Source organism: Mercenaria mercenaria, chromosome 10 (assembly GCF_021730395.1).
Source record: "Mercenaria mercenaria strain notata chromosome 10, MADL_Memer_1, whole genome shotgun sequence".
In the NCBI taxonomy this organism is placed as follows: Eukaryota; Metazoa; Mollusca; class Bivalvia; order Venerida; family Veneridae; genus Mercenaria; species Mercenaria mercenaria.
In genome coordinates, this window is record NC_069370.1 from 7,064,189 (window position 1) to 7,081,583 (window position 17,395).

Genomic DNA, 17,395 nt, shown 5'->3' on the forward strand with positions numbered 1-17,395 from the left:
TTATCGTGCTGGATACAATTGCTTCTGCCTTTGCGACCAGTGTAGATCATGATCTGCTCTGTTCGCAAAGCAGTCAGTATCATTTTTGTTAGCACCTCTTTAATCAGTTAATGGCACTGTCTTAACTGAAAGATGGACAAGTCCATTATAGAAATTTAGCAGGGTAAGGGTTAAATATACTCTTTATTGCTTGTTATTTCCAGAGTGTGAGGATGCTCAAGACTGTGTAGACCTTAACTATGCGGATGACCCTGCAAAAGTTGTTTGTAACTCTAGAGTGTGCGAATGTGCCACGGGCTATGCTTTTGATAGTGATGATATATGTCAGCCTGTGAATGCGGTAACATTTTAAAGTTATTCATTACCGCTACACTAACTTTTCCGCATCCTCATGATTTCATATTTACATTACGAGATGCACATATTTTATTTTGTTAAAAGCAAATTTGTGTATAAACACATGCAGAAGACTTTCAGAATAATGGTTTTGCTCATAATTTTGAACAGTTTGGGAAAACATCTGTATAATAGATAAATACCTTATTAAAGAAAAATGCCTATAGATAGAACACAGTAGTTATTTGAACAGACTCACAAAATGAAAGGTTTTGATAAAATGTCATTTAAAACACATATGGTATGTTAGCGTTAAATGTTAAAATGACGCATCACATAGCTGGTCATTTTCGTTTGCCTTAAAAGTTAAGATAAATGACCAAGCCGAAAATATGTCGCTGAACATTTGAATCGGATGAGATAAATATATGAGCCGCGCCTTGAGAAATCCAACATAGTGCGTTTGAGACCAGCATGGATCCACGCAGTCTGGTCAGGATCCATGCTGTTCGCTAACGGTTTCTCTAATTGCAATAGGCTTTGAAAGCGAACAGCATGGATCCTGACCAGACTGCGCGGATGCGTAGGCTTGTCTGGATCCATGCTGGTCGCAAACGCACTATGTTGGTTTTCTTATGGAGCAGCTCAGTTATTTGTATGTTTTAGGACTGTCCTGTGCTGGACAATCCTACAGATGGAACTGTATCTGCCACCGGAGTTACATACTTATCTACAGCTACATATTCCTGCAATTCCGGATTTGAAATAGTCGGAACTGAAACAAGAACGTGTAATACTGGAGGTGTGTGGAGTGGTTCTGCACCTACATGTGCCGGTAAGCATCGACAGAATCCTTTGTGAAATAATACTGGTAGTTTATCTACATTTAAGGATAAAGGTTACGAATTCAAATCTCTTCCTTTGTTAAAAGAAGACGTTAAGTTTTATTTACATATCTTTTAAGTACATAAGTCTTTCCTACACAAACTTTTCATGAAAGTTCTGTAAAAATTGGAAAGAAAATAGCTTATGAATAGTTCCTAGTTAAATTCCAAATTAGTGGTAGTCTGCGACCCTAAAATGACGCATATTTGCTCTTGTCCACATATTAAACCCAAAACCCGATGTGTAGTTCAAAAATACTGTAACCTACATTTAAAGCTATATAATATTTCAATTAATGTTGCCAATATGGGTTTGTATTATGATAAATTGCCTTTGCAGGACAAGGGAAAAATATATTTGTAATATCATGTATATCCGCAACTGCCTTGCTCAAAATGAGAAACTTTGACTAAATGTATTTAACTATTCTCCCACCATATTGATCTTCCATTTGGGAAAATTGAAAACTGATATTATCCTTCAATTCAGTTGTTGTTTGATGTTTTATGCACATTTCATAACATGATCTGACAGAACTTACAACCTGTCGCACATAGCTTACATTATCACATTTTTGAAAGTCGAACTTAATAATTAACTGTTTAATCAAGAGCTTTCGTTTCCGTTCAGGGATTTTATAAATTGTTGCATTAATGCGGCCCATTTAATTTGATTAAGCAATTCTTACTTATAAAATTTTGTTAATATTTTATTCAAACAAGACTGTTCACATATATTCAACGAAGACGAAAAATTCACGATCAGTGTGTTTTATCAACAAACGCAAATGAATATCAAAACGCTATTATGCAAAGTATATATTTCTGTATTTTACTTATTTTCGTCATGCAATGAAACAGACTTTGGTAAGAAGTTGTTTAGATTGAGTAAATTAAGTTTGTAGTGTGTGAATATTTAGATTTTCTATAAATCGTTTAAGGTCAAGAAGGTGTAATTCAGCGCCATCTAGCGTAACGTCAAACATTATGCTTGAAGACGCTACGTCTTTGCGTTCTAAACGTTGACCGTAAACATCTTGCATGCTGAAGATTTCATTTCGCATCCAGCTGTCGTCATATATAAACAATTAAATATCTACTTGTAGTTCAGAAAAGGAGTGGATATGACTGCTGCCTACTTTAAATGTTTAAGAAATAATTTATAGCAAAACGGTGCTTTAACACTATTTATACAGGATTTGCAGTTATACGCCGGGCGTAATAATTTCACGAGGGCGCAGCCCGAGTGAATTATTTCGAACGACGTATAACAGCCCGAGTGTATAATTAAGGTTTAAACAACGTTTTGCTATAAATTATTTCGATTCTAATATGAATTTTATTGTGAAATTTAGATCAAATATGACAGAACTGTTTCTTCGCGCATGCATGGCGCCAACTATTAGGTCGTCAGGCTCCTTTGTTTATGCACACCAGAATCGGAAATGGCAATACGACTTGCGGAAGAGTACAGTTTGGGAGCAAAAGATGGCGAATTATTCTGCAAAGCGAATAACCAAGTTAATATATGTGTAAATTAATCAAGACAGTTGTTCAATGTGACATGGCGCTAAATATAACGTCGACATGACGTTCTGATATATTCTTTTCCATCAAAGCTAGAATGAACGCATTAAAACCAAAACAATCTAGATTCTATATTTATTTGTTAAGAGTAAAAATATGGTTAAGACTGTGTCAGCATTTTATCGTATTCATATCTAACACTTACAACTGTTTTTATCTATATGTGTATTTTTTTTTTCAAATTAGAATAACGCGAGGTTTATAGCTGGATATAGCCGCTTAATCTCTGTCATTTTCAACTTTAGCTTGGAACAAAACTGGGTGATATGAACGAACTGAAGTAAGAAATATGAAAGATCGGGGCCGATTCCAAACTTCTACGCACAACTTTAGAAACCGGGTCCCTCGAAACATGATCGCTCAGAGTCTGTTTTAAAACGGCACTATCAAAATAAATAAATAAATAAATACATAAATACATAGATAAATAAAAAAAAAGTAAAAAATTAATATGAATAAACGCGAGGGGGTAGTGATAACAATAAGCTTTCGCGTCTTGATGATTGGGCTACAAGTTATCTCAACATAGGCATATACAGACATTCATCTTTATAAATATGATTAACAATATGTGCAATTCAGATTTTAGAGTAATTCCCGTTTTGAAAACCAAATACAACTGACCCTTAGATAATAGTCTCTCGTCTAAATCATCCAGTCAAAAATTACCCCACCCCTCATGTCGGAACGAATGACACATTGATTGAAGCGTTCGCCCGTCAATCGAGCGGTCATATGTTTGGTGTCCGGTACAGTCCCTCTATCCGTGACTAATACGTTTCAATGGAACAGTTGTAAGTTACTGTGGGAAAAGAGTTTAGTGATTGTAAAAAATAAAATGTTGATGAAAACAGGCGTAAAACCCAAAAACAAACAATAATTATTCTCGGCTAATTCTGACTTTTAAGTTGGTCGAAATATTGTACAATCAAAACGACATGAAGTTAATAGTGTACGGACCTAAAATAATTAAGTTATTGCACTTATGCATTTGATAACCAATAATTGTGTTAGGTTTACGGCGTTCCTCAACAATCTTCAGTATTGTCACGACGGTCTGCTTACACAACCTGTCTTTATAGTTTCTAACCAGTAGGAACTCTCCGTAAGAAATTAACAACTTTCCCACTTCGTGGAACGCTGTATCTAGTCGGGCTTGAACTAATATCTCCAGATTCCTGGGAAAATTGTATTTAACTATTTATGAAACAGTTGAAACGGATTGAAACCAATTAATAATGCAACATGCCGTTCAATAAAGGCTGCAAATAAATCCTACAAACAGACAATGTAAACTTTATTGAAAAAAAAAAAACACGTAAAAATGAACTAGGTAGTCAAGGACTATTAAAATCTTATTTTATTAAAAAAAAATCTGGAACATTTTTAGGAAATTAAGAAGAAATCTATGGAAGAGAGAACGAGCAGAAAAATGTTTAATAGGAAGTATCATTTTTTCATTGCGCTTTTTAGCTCACCTGAATAATGCTCAGGTGAGTTATTGTAATTGCTCGATGTCCGGCGTCTGTCGTCTCTCTGTCTGTCTGTCGTCTGTCAACATTTAGCTTGTGTATACGATAGACGCTGTATTTTTCAATTGATCTTCATGAATTTTGGTCAGAATGATAACATTGATAAAATCTAGGCCAAGTTTGAAAATGGGTTATTTGGGATCAAAAACTAGGTCACTAGATCAAATCAAAGAAAAAACCTTGTGTATGCGATAGAGGCTGTATTTTTCTTTTGATCTTTATGAAATTTGGTCAGAAGGATTGCCTTGATCAAATCTAGGTAAAGTTTGAATATGGGTTCTTTGGGGTAAAAAAACTAGGTCACTAGGTCAAATCAAAGAAAACCCTTGTGTATGCAACAGGGACTGTATTTTACACTAGATCTTTATGAAATCTAAGCTGAATGTATATCTGGCTGAAATCTAGGTCAATTTGAATATGGGTTACCTAGGATCAAAAACTAGGTCACCCGGTCAAATTAAAGAAAAGCTTGTGTACGTAACAGGGGCTGCATTTTACACTGGATATTTTTAAAATTTAGTTAGAATGATTGCCTTGATAAAATCTAGTCTAAAGATCAATTTTGAATATGGATTATCTGGGGTAAAAGCTAGGTCACTAGGTCAAATCAAAGACAAACCTTGTGTAGATGATAGAGGCTGTATTTTTCAATTGATCTTCATGAAATTTGGTCAGAATGATTGCCTTGATCAAGTCTAGCTTAAGTTTGAATATGGGTTATTTTTGTTCAAAAACTAGGTCACTAGGTCAAATGAAAGAAAAACTTTGTGTATACAATAGGAACTGCATTTTACATCAGATCTTTATGAAATTTGGTAAGAATGTTTGTCTGGATAAAATCTAGGTCAAGTTGAAATATGAGTTATCTAGGAATAAAAACTAGGTCACCAGGTCTAATTAAAGAAAGACCTTGTGTACACGATAGGGGCTGCATTTACACTAGATATTCATAAAATTTAGTCAGAATAATTGCCTTGATAAAATCTAGGTCAAGTTTGATTATGGGTCATCTGGGATAAAAAAAAACTAGGTCACTAGGTCAAATCAAAGAAAAATCTTGTGTATGCAATAGGGACTGCATTTTACTCCGGATCTTCATGAAATTAACTCAGAATGATTGCCTTAATGAAATCTAGGTCATGTTTAAATATAGGTCATCTGCGATAAAAAGGTAGGTCACTTGGTCATATCAAAGAAAAACCTTGTGTATGCAATAGGAGCTGCATTTTACACCCTGGAATTTCATAAAATTTAGTTTGAATGACTGCCCTGATGAAATCTAGGTCAGGTTTAAATATGGGTAATCTGGGGTCAAAATCTAGGTCACAAGGTCAAATCAAAGAAAGACTTTATGTATGGAATAGGACTGCATTTCACACTGGATGTTCATGGAATTTGATCACGAAGTTTGTGTGGATGACCTCTAGGTCAAGTTTGAATCTGGGTCATGTTGGGTCAAAAACTAGGTCAAACTGTCAAATCAAAGAAAAAGCTTGATAACACTTTAGAGGCCACGTTTATGACCCTATCTTCGTGAAACTAGGTAAAAATGTTTATCTTGGTGATCTTTGGTCCAATTTCTAATCTTGGTCATCTGGGGTCTATAACTAGGTCACCTGTTAAATTAAAATAAATTCTTGTGTATGCAAGGGACTGCATTTTTCATTTTATGTGCATGAACCTTTGTCAAAAGGTTTGTCTGCTTGAAATTTCGAATTACTTTTTATCTAGGTCACGTGAGGTTAAAAGCACCAGGAAAATCAAAGAATAAGCTTGTTGGCACTCTATGGGCCACATTTTTATTCTATCTTCATAAAACTTGATCAGAATGTTTTTTATTTTAAAGACTTGGATGATTTAATTCTGGGTCACGTGGGGGCGAAAACCTAGGTCACTAGGTCAAATCAAAGGAAAAGATTGTAAACACTCTAGAGGCTACTTTTTCGCTCCAATCTTCCCGAAACTTTATCAGAATGTTTGTTTTCATGGGATTTTGGACAGACACAATCTGGGTCATGTTGGGTCAAAAACTAGGTCACTAGATCAAATAAAAGAAAATACTTGTTTACACTTAAGAGACCTGACTCAATGAAAATTGGTCAGAATATTTGTTTCCATGAAATCAATAGGTCAAACATGTTTACACTGTTATGGTGTGTTTCTCTGGTGAGCGACAAAGGGCAATATCGGACCTCTTGTTTATGTGTAACATGCATTCATGTATACATTGTGACAATAAAACTGGGAAGAAATTGGAAAATGGTTAACAAAGTTAGGATACGCTTAAAATGAAATTTGTTTTGTTGTAAACTCTTTTGCAATCAGCTTATTTTTCCCTAACATACAAACAGTTTTTTGTGAAATTCTGCGCGTGGAAATGGGGGTAGGGGAACATTTAAGACAATACAGCGAAAACGAAGTCGGAGACCCACATATTTTTTTCGCCCTTTTTTACAGTAAAATAAATTTATATGATAATTATTGTTTCAAAAAAAATTGGACAGTTTTAACACACTACTTAGTCATCCCGTTGGAAAACAATAATTTTGAAGAAAGATTTTAGCATGATTTTTGCATAAAGTAAGCTTTCCGTCGGCGAATAGTTGGAAAACATATTTTAAAAATTACATCACCGTGCAGGTTACAACGAGCTTGTTATATTGAAAGAAAATAAAATACCTTTTTTAATGAAATGGACGCCCCGAAGCCAAATTAATCGCAGATCAGCTTTAGCTATTATTTAAACATGTTATAAAGGATGCAACTTGTTTCTTAAAATTACCGCTCATTACAAATTCGTTACCTTAATATGGATAAAATGGTACTCTGTTCCTTATTATTTTATTTGATAAAATTGCACATTCTAACACAGACAATGACGAGTTCGCTGTCGGTACTCATCAAACGCAAATGAATATCAAAACTCTATTAAGCAACATATATATTTGTCTATTTGATTTATTTTCATTACGCAATAAAACAGACTTGGTAAGAAGTTGTTTAGATTTAGTATATTACTTTTCTAGTATGTGCATTCTTAAATTGTCTATAAATCGTTTAATATTGATAAAATTGTACTCTGTTGCTTGTTATTTTATTTGATAAAATTGCATATCTCAACACAGACAATGACGAATGTGCTCTCGGTACTGATAACTGTGCGCAGGATGCAACATGTACAAATACAGAAGGGGCATTTAGCTGTACATGTAATAGCGGCTATTCAGGAGATGGTGTTACCTGTGATGGTACGTAAATTTGTACATTTGAATTATAGTGGTTCGTTTAAATTGCTTTATCTACATGCAGCTAATTTTCTCATAATTTCTTGCATACCCCTTTGTCAGCTAAGTAACAAGAAATAATTGAATGTAGGTATGAAAGAGTCTGCATTAATTAATGATATGCATATTGATAAATCCTTTGTATTCTTACATTAAAATACTTACTTCTTGCTCAGGAATTGGTATATTAGAGTTACTGGTACGCTGCTTTAGATCTGCCAAGAAAAATACTTAAAGCAGCAGTCATGTTCACATCAATCTGATGCAATGTTAACATATATTCAACGAAGACAAAAAATTCACGATCAGAGTTTGTTTTTTCATCAAACGCAAATGCATATTTAAAACGCTATTATGAAACATATATATTTCTGTATTAAATTTATTTTCGTCGTGCAATGAAACAGACTTTCGTAAGAAATTGTTTTCATTTAGTAAACTAAATTTGTAGTATGTGAATTCTTAGGTTTTCTATCAATCGTTTACGAAATATAGATAAAACAGTACTCTGTTGCTTGTTATTTTATTTGATAAAATTGCATATCTCAACACAGACAATGACGAATGTGTTCTCGGTACTCATAACTGTGCGCAGGATGCAACATGTACAAATACAGAAGGGGCATTTAGCTGTACATGTAATAGCGGCTATTCAGGAGATGGTGTTACCTGTGATGGTAAGTAAATTTGTACATTTGAATTGTAGAGGTTCGTTTAAATTGCTTTATCTACATGTAGCTAATTTCTCATAACTTATTGCATACCCCTTTGTCAGCTAAGTAACAAGAAATAATTGAATGTAAGTATCAAAGAGAATGAATTAATTAATGATATGCACATTAATAGGAATTGGTATATTAGAGTTACGGGTACGCTGCTTTAGATCTGCCAAGAAAAATACTTAAAGCAGCAGTCATGTTCACATCAATCTGATGCAATGTTAATATATATTCAACGAAGACAAAAAATTCACAATCAGTGTGTTTTTTCATCAAACGCAAATGAATATTAAAACGCTATTATGAAACATATATATTTCTGTATTCAATTTATTTTCGTCGTGCCATAAAATAGACTCTTGTAAGAAATTGTTAAAATCTAGTAAATTAAATTTGTAGTATATGAATTCTTAGGTTTTCTATCAATCGTTTACGAAATATAGATAAAATGGTACTCTGTTGCATGTTATTACATTTGACAAAATTGCATATCTCAACACAGACAATGACGAATGTGTTCTCGGTACTCATAACTGTGCGCAGGATGCAACATGTACAAATACAGAAGGGGCATTTAGCTGTACATGTAATAGCGGCTATTCAGGAGATGGTGTTACCTGTGATGGTAAGTAAATTTGTACATTTGAATTGTAGAGGTTCGTTTAAATTGCTTTATCTACATGTAGCTAATTTCTCATAACTTATTGCATACCCCTTTGTCAGCTAAGTAACAAGAAATAATTGAATGTAACTATCAAAGAGAATGAATTAATAAATGATACGCACATTAATAGCAATTGGTATATTAGAGTTACTGGTACGCTGCTTTAGAATTGCCAAGAAAAATACTTAAAGCAGCAGTCATGTTCACATCAATCTGATGCAATGTTAACATATATTCAACGAAGACAAAAAATTCACGATCAGAGTTTGTTTTTTCATCAAACGCAAATGCATATTAAAACGCTATTATGAAACATATATATTTCTGTATTCAATTTATTTTCGTCGTGCATGAAACAGACTCTTCGTAAGAAATTGTTTTCATTTAGAAACATAATTTGTATTATGGGCTTCTTAGGTTTTCTATCAATCGTTTACGAAATATAGATAAAACAGTACTCTGTTGCTGTTATTTATTTGAAAAATTGCATATCTCAACACAGACAATGACGAATGTGCTCTCGGTACTCATAACTGTGCGCAGGATGCAACATGTACAAATACAGAAGGGGCATTTAGCTGTACATGTAATAGCGGCTATTCAGGAGATGGTGTTACCTGTGATGGTAAGTAAATTTGTACATTTGAATTGTAGAGGTTCGTTTAAATTGCTTTATCTACATGTAACTAATTTCTCATAACTTATTGCATACCCCTTTGTCAGCTAAGTAACAAGAAATAATTGAATGTAAGTATCAAAGAGAATTAATTAATTAATGATATGCACATTAATAGGAATTAATATATTAGAGTTACAGTTACGCTGCTTTAGATCTGCCAAGAAAAATACATAAAGCAGCAGTCTTGTTCGCATCAATCTGATGCAATGTTAATATATATTCAACGAAGACAAAAATTCACAATCAGTGTGTTTTTTCATCAAACGCAAATGAATATTAAAACGCTATTATGAAACATATATATTTCTGTATTCAATTTATTTTCGTCGTGCCATAAAATAGACTCTTGTAAGAAATTGTTAAAATCTAGTAAATTAAATTTGTAGTATATGAATTCTTAGGTTTTCTATCAATCGTTTACGAAATATAGATAAAATGGTACTCTGTTGTATGTTATTACATTTGACAAAATTGCATATCACAACACAGACAATGACGAATGTGTTCTCGGTACTCATAACTGTGCCCAGGATGCAACATGTACAAATACAGAAGGGGCATTTAGCTGTACATGTAATAGCGGCTATTCAGGAGATGGTGTTACCTGTGATGGTACGTAAATTTGTACATTTGAATTAGAGTGGCTCGTTTAAATTGCTTTATCTACATGCAGCTAATTTTCTCATAATTTCTTGCATACACCTTTGTCAGCTAAGTAACAAAAATAATTGAATAGGCATTAAAGAGTCTGCATTAATTAAGAATGATATTGAATAAATCCTTTGTTTCTTACATTAAATACTAATTCTTGCTCAGGAATTTGTATATTAGTGTTACTAGTACGCTGCTTTCGATCTGCCAAGAAAAATACTAAAGCAGCAGTCATGTTCACATCAGTCTGATGCAATGTTAACATATATTCAACGAAGACAAAAAATTTACGATCAGGGTGTGTTTTGTCATCAAACGCAAATGCATATTTAAAACGCTATTATGAAACATATATATTTCTGTATTAAACTTATTTTCGTCGTGCAATGAAACAGACTTTCGTAAGAAATTCTTTACATTTGGTAAATTAAATTTGTAGTATATTAATTCTTTGGTTTTCTATCAATCGTTTACAAAATATAGATAAAACAGTACTCTGTTGCTAGTTATTTTATGTGATAAAATTGCATATCTCAACACAGACAATGACGAATGTGCTCTCGGTACTCATAACTGTGCCGCAGGATGCAACATGTACAAATACAGAAGGGGCATTTAGCTGTACATGTATAGCGGCTATTCAGGAGATGGTGTTACCTGTGATGGTAAGTAAATTTGTACATTTGAATTGTAGAAGTTAGTTTAAATTTTTTTATCTACATGTACCTAATTTTGTTTCAACTTTTTGCGCACCCTTTTGTCAGCTGAGGTACAAGAAATAATTGAATGTAGGTATGAAAGAGTCTGCATTAATAAATGATATGCATATTAATAAATCCTTTGTTTTGTTACATTAAAATACTTACTTCTTGCTCAGGAATTGGTATATTAGAGTTACTGGTACGCTGCTTTAGATCTGCCAAGAAAAATACTTAAAGCAGCAGTCATGTTCACATCAATCTGATGCAGTGTTAACATATATTCAACGAAGACAAAAATTCAGGATCAGAGTGTTTCTTCATCAAATATTAAAACGCTATTATGAAAGATATATGTTTCTGTATTTGATTTATTTTCGTCGTGCAATGAAACAGACTTTCGTAAGAAATTGTTTACATTTAGTAAATTAAATTTGTAATATGTGACTTCTTAGGTTTTCTATCAATCATTTAGGAAATATAAATAATATAGTACTCTGTTGCTTGTTATTTTATTTGATAAAATTGCATATCTCAACACAGACAATGACGAATGTGTTCTCGGTACTCATAACTGTGCGCAGGATGCAACATGTACAAATACAGAAGGAGCATTTAGCTGTACATGTAATAGCGGCTATTCAGGAGATGGTGTTACCTGTGATGGTAAGTAAATTTGTACATTTGAATTGTAAAAGTTAGTTTAAATTTTTTTATCTACATGAATCTAATTTTCTTTTAACTTCTTGCACACCCTTTTGTCAGCTAAAGTACAAGAAATAATTGAATGTAGGTATGAAAGAGTCTGCATTAATTAATGATATGCATATTAATATATATATGATAATAATTGCTAATTCTAAAACGATCCGCAGCAATTGCTTTATAGCCCTAAACAGATAATGTCTATACATGAATATTCGATAAAATATGATTGGCTGATACATTTTGCCCCCTACGACTGAAACATAAGGCATTCTATATTCTGTTCAATTAACTATGTTTCAGGACCAAACGGTTGAACACAACATTTCAAAAACATAATTATGATAAAAAAAAAGTCATACTGACTTATGTGTTATTTCTTAAATATTAAACATGTGTATTGCTTATATTATCACAAATGCATTAAACAACATTTTTATCTCACCTTAGACATAGACGAATGTGACCTGAATACCGACAATTGTGCTGAAGATGCAACATGTACAAATGAACCTGGAACATTTGCATGCACCTGCAATGGTGGTTATTCAGGAGACGGTGTAACTTGCATAGGTAATTATGGTTTTAGTGATATGTTAGCTATCATGACAGACATCTCTTGAAAGCAGACTGTTGGAATACGTGCAAGACACCAGTTTTCCGACTCAGTTTTATAACAGTTCAAAAATAATGCGACACTCGCAGCTTTATAACAGCTCACTAATAGCGTGCCGGCTCGCCGCTTTATAATATAATGTTATTAATCAAGCAGTTTCATATTGGCCTTGTTATTTGTCCAAGGGTTGTCGTATTGGCCCGAGGCCGTAGGCCGAGGGCCAATACGACTGCCCGAGGACAAATAACTAGGCCAATATGAAATCGCTTGATTAATGATAATTTTATAATTCAACTTTCAACTGTTGGCGGTCACAGTGTAAGAACTCTGTGAGTTACCTTATGACAGCTATGCACGTTCAGGTGAAAAATCTTGACAAGTTGTTTAGACGTATTTTAGAAATCATGATCATTTTCGCCAGTAAAACAGAATGAGTTGTATGTAGGTACTTGAGAATAATTTTGAGAGATATTTTTAATGCGACAAAATCAAGAGTAACTAGAACTTACCTTATTTTTTGGAATTCCTATTTATTTTCTTTAACAGCGAGTATCTTATCATTTGAACTGTGATAAAGACTGCTTTAAAAGTCATTTTCTTTTAGGCTGCAAGCAACGAGACACAAAATTATATACATATTCGCCAATTTATTTATCCACTTTCCAGCATTTGAATCGCTATTTATCATTGCACAAATAGTCCACACTATCAAAATGTCTGTTAAAGATAAGTCTCATCCTTTTAATTTATCTGAGTTTCCGTATTTTCTTATTATTTTCCTTGACAACTGCCAGAATTTCTGACAGGAAACACTTGCTTTTTACACAGTACCGAATAAGCGAAAGTACCGTTGTAATCTCTGAAGACGTACATCCCGCTCAGTCATACTTGGTTATTAAATGAACAAGTTGGATGATTTTTTTTTTTTTTTGTCAAAATGTGAAAAAATATGTAATCTATAACTCTGATGTAAAACAAAATGGCGTCATTTAAAAATCTAACGGGAGTGGCTTCTCCGTATTGGCCCTCTGTTTTGAACCAATCAGAATGCTTGAATTCCGTATTGGCCCTGTTTTTCTCATATTGGCTCAGTTATGTTTTGTATAAGCTCTGTCTGTTTCATATGATGTTTGCAATTGATCTAATACAGTGTGTAATATTGTAAAGTTGAATAATAATAGCTCATAAATAGTGATACTCGCAGCTTTATAACAGCCCGATAATTGGTCTGGTTCGCGCCTTTTGAACAGGTTCGCAAATAGTGCGGCTTAGCTGTGAATTTCGAACGCTTTACGTCAGAAATGTGGCGTTTATTACCCTGTCTACAGTTGTCATCTTGAATACTACTATCATTCTGTTAATAACTATTGTAAACGAAATGAAACTTCATAAAGCCAGTCATTGATAATATGAATAGAACAAGCATTCGCTGTATCTTCTAATATTCAAATACGCATCATTTTTTTTTTTTTTTTGTAAAATCATAAATAAAATCCGTAAAAAGATTCCTTGCGAAAAAAGAAACACAAGTGAACATTTGCCAGACAAATATATAAAGAGCAAATAATAATGTTGATTTTCAACATATTTCTAGAGCATTGTAAAGAGTTGAAAAGAAAGTTTTGTACAGAATAGGCATGGTTTTGTAAATGACTTTAATAATTTGAAAGCAATTATAGAAAAAACGATACCAATGACGTGACGGCAAAATGACAAAATATCGTTCTGTCGTTGTGGCGAAGCTAGAGGGCGTTAGTGGCAGTTTGCTAACGAATGGACATAAATTGATACCGAAGGAAACTTCAACGAAATATATATTATGTAATTTAAAGACAGAAAATGTTTTAAACAAAAATTTGCGAATTGTTTGCTCTGAACAAAAACAGATATCCCCGTCTTTATAATTAAAAATAAATCATAACAATGTTAAACTTAGTTTAAATATCTTTCCAGATGTTGATGAATGTGCTCTCAGCCTCGACAACTGTGCTGGGGACGCTACATGCTCAAATACTCTAGGGGCATTTAGCTGTACCTGTAACAGTGGTTACTCAGGAAATGGTGTCACTTGTGAAGGTGAGTCAGTGAATTGTGCAAGTATAAAATAATACGCTGTCATGAAAAAAATAATAGAGGCACTGAAACGCATAAATACAGAATGACGAAAAATGCATAAACTTGTGACATTTTGAGGAGTCATACTTAGCCCTTATCCTGCTAAATTTCTATAATGGACTTGTTCATCTTTCTATTTGGACAGTACCATTAACTGTTAAAAGGGGTGTTTACCAAAAACGATATTGAATGAATGGCGAATAGTTCAGATCATGATCAGACTGCACGGATGTGCAGGTTAATCATGATCTACACTGGTCGCAAAGGCAGAATCAGTCGTGTTCAGCATGATAAGGGTTAGTCAGCAATGATTATAATTGTTGAGCAAAGACAAATGAAGCCTTAAAAGAGGACGCCGAAACGATAACAAAGGTTTTTTTCTTGTCAGATTAAATGGCAAATGAACGCCTAAAATTATTATCTATTAGATCAAGAACTATGTTTGATACACAATTAGATTTATTTAAAGCATGAACAAAATGTTTTATTGAAAATTTCAGATGAAGATGAATGTGCTCTAAACACCGACGGCTGTGATGTTGCAGCGTCCTGTACAAACACACCTGGATCTTATTCCTGTGTTTGTAACATTGGTTATGTAGGAAACGGTTTTACCTGTCAAGGTGAGTAGATAGATATTTGTAAAAAAAAAGAAGAACGTAATTCTTCTTTTGAAAGTAACCTCTCATATCATTTGATTTAGAAAATATTACCTGACATTGATGAAGAAATGTTTAAGTCATTCTCTTGTCGTTCAGCTGGGAACGATGTACAATACATTGGTAAGTGAATGTGCGTTTTTTCCACAAGCTTTGAAACCAATTCAGTTATTTTTACGCCAGATGGTGGCCTTTATATTGGAAAACAGTTGCGGACTCTCACTCTTTGTAGAAGATTTTGGTAGAGGTTCTGTCCTTGGGAATACATTGTATATTGGAAACATAAGAAATATTGTTTATACATGTGCTATGTATTTCATACAAACAGGACTGTTATGGAATTTTGTGTAAGAGATGTTTCATTAAATATAGCAGATTGAAGCAAGAAGATAATTATCCTTATTAAAAAAATAGGGAATAATTTGAAATTGCATATCTATGATATATGATCTCATAGGCTTCGTTCTCAAATACCACCACATATTTTACTAAAGTCACCATATTAAAACGACTTTGAAGATGAGTAAAGATATTGAAGGTCAGTATTTCAAATCCTTCTTTGTTTCATATAAAAACAACAAACATCAGGTCTTATTTATGTATCTTTATAGAACATCATTTCTCCCCGCATTTATTTTTTGTAGAAGTTCTATCATAAATTAACGAAATAATGAAAACAAAATAGGGGTGGGATGGTGGGGGGTGGGGGGCAATAGTTCCTAGTGAAATGCCTTGCAGTTTTTGTCTGCTACCCTCAAAATGGCATATATTTGCACCTGTCCGCACAATAAACCCCTGCGTTCGGTTTCGATTTGCAGAACTTGCCATATGGGGTGTATAAACATGAACACCTCATTTCGTTACGAATGTATTCTAGCAGTAACAAGAGCTGTTCGTAAGACAGCCAAGCTCGACTATTCGAAATATTGTCCCAGAAGCAGGAAAATATTACCCAAAAAGGTTAAATATCAAAAGAGTTTTAAGTTCAAAAGGGGACATAATTTGACCAAAATGCATATCAGACTTATGGGACTTGTTGCTATCAATTAGTTTTATAACACCGAAGGCACATGTGAAGTTTCAATTCAATATCTGCATTAGTTTTGGAGATAGTAACTTGCATGTAAAACTTTAACCAGAATTTTCTAAGTCCAAAAGGGGGCATAATTTGCCCAAAATACATGTCAGAGTTATGGGACTTGACCCAGTGAGGTTGGTAATTGATCTAGAAAAAGAAAAAATAAGTTTCAAATCTATATGCCTTTTAGTATTAGCTGTATATACTTGCACGCAAAACTTTAACCAGAATTTTCTAAGTCCAAAAGGGGGCATAATTTGGCCAAAATGAAGGCCAGAGTTATGGGACTTGCTGCTATTAACTAGTTTTATAACCCCGAAGACACATGTGAAGTTTCAATTCAATATCTGCATTAGTTTTGGAGATAGTAACTTGCATGTAAAACTTTAACCAGAATTTTTCTAAGTCGAAAAGGGGGCATAATTTGCTCAAAATACATGTCAGAGCTATGGAACTTGACCCAGTGAGGTTGGTAATTGGCCTAGAAAAAGAAAAAATAAGTTTCAAAGCTATATGCCTTTACATGATAGCTGTATGTACTTGCATGCAAAAACTTAACCAAGGTGTGACGCCGACGCCGACGCCAGGGTGAGTAGAATAGCTAGACTATTCTTCTAATAGTCGAGCTAAAAACGTATGATAAAAGTACTCGTCCTATACGAATTTGCGCCAAAAGAATGGAAAAATTAGGAGCTATTTACTTTGGACGTTTAGACTGCACTACGGAAGCACATTTTCGGCCGAATTACTGACCGTATTTCTAAATCAACTTTATTAAATCGCATTTCAGATACAGACGAATGTTTGCTTAACATCGATAATTGCGCTGAGGAAGCATTGTGTGTAAATACACACGGATCGTATAGATGCATTTGCAAAAGCGGTTATTCAGGAGATGGCATCACCTGCCAAGGTGAGCAAAACCATTAAGTTTCTACACTTGTCATAATTGAGAATATCTACATAATGATTATTAAGATTAGTAACTGATATAATATTATGTAGGTTTAATGATATAAGGTTTATGTAGAGTTTAAGTCAGTTATTAAATGGATCAGAATTTTGAAAAACTACAGGCTTTTTGAGAGCATTAATTTTGTGTTATTAGTATTTAAGCAACATAGACACAAAAAAACACAGTTCTTTATAATAGTACGATTTATTGATTTACCATAATGTCCCTACACC

The 17,395-nt window shown here is 33.6% G+C and overlaps 1 protein-coding gene across 1 annotated transcript; it reads left to right on the plus strand.

Annotated features, from left to right (window-relative positions):
- The first annotated feature begins 598 nt into the window (after positions 1 to 598).
- LOC123560999 (fibrillin-2-like) lies at positions 599 to 17,361 on the plus strand. The gene is made up of 12 exons (XM_053516673.1): positions 599 to 637; positions 1,003 to 1,171; positions 7,465 to 7,587; positions 8,178 to 8,300; positions 8,845 to 8,967; positions 9,509 to 9,631; positions 10,175 to 10,297; positions 11,578 to 11,700; positions 12,190 to 12,312; positions 14,309 to 14,431; positions 14,971 to 15,093; positions 16,998 to 17,361. Exons 1-12 carry the CDS (start codon positions 599 to 601, stop codon positions 17,135 to 17,137), a joined length of 1,455 nt encoding a protein of 484 aa, XP_053372648.1. The 3' UTR covers positions 17,138 to 17,361.
- The last annotated feature ends 34 nt before the right edge of the window (positions 17,362 to 17,395 follow it).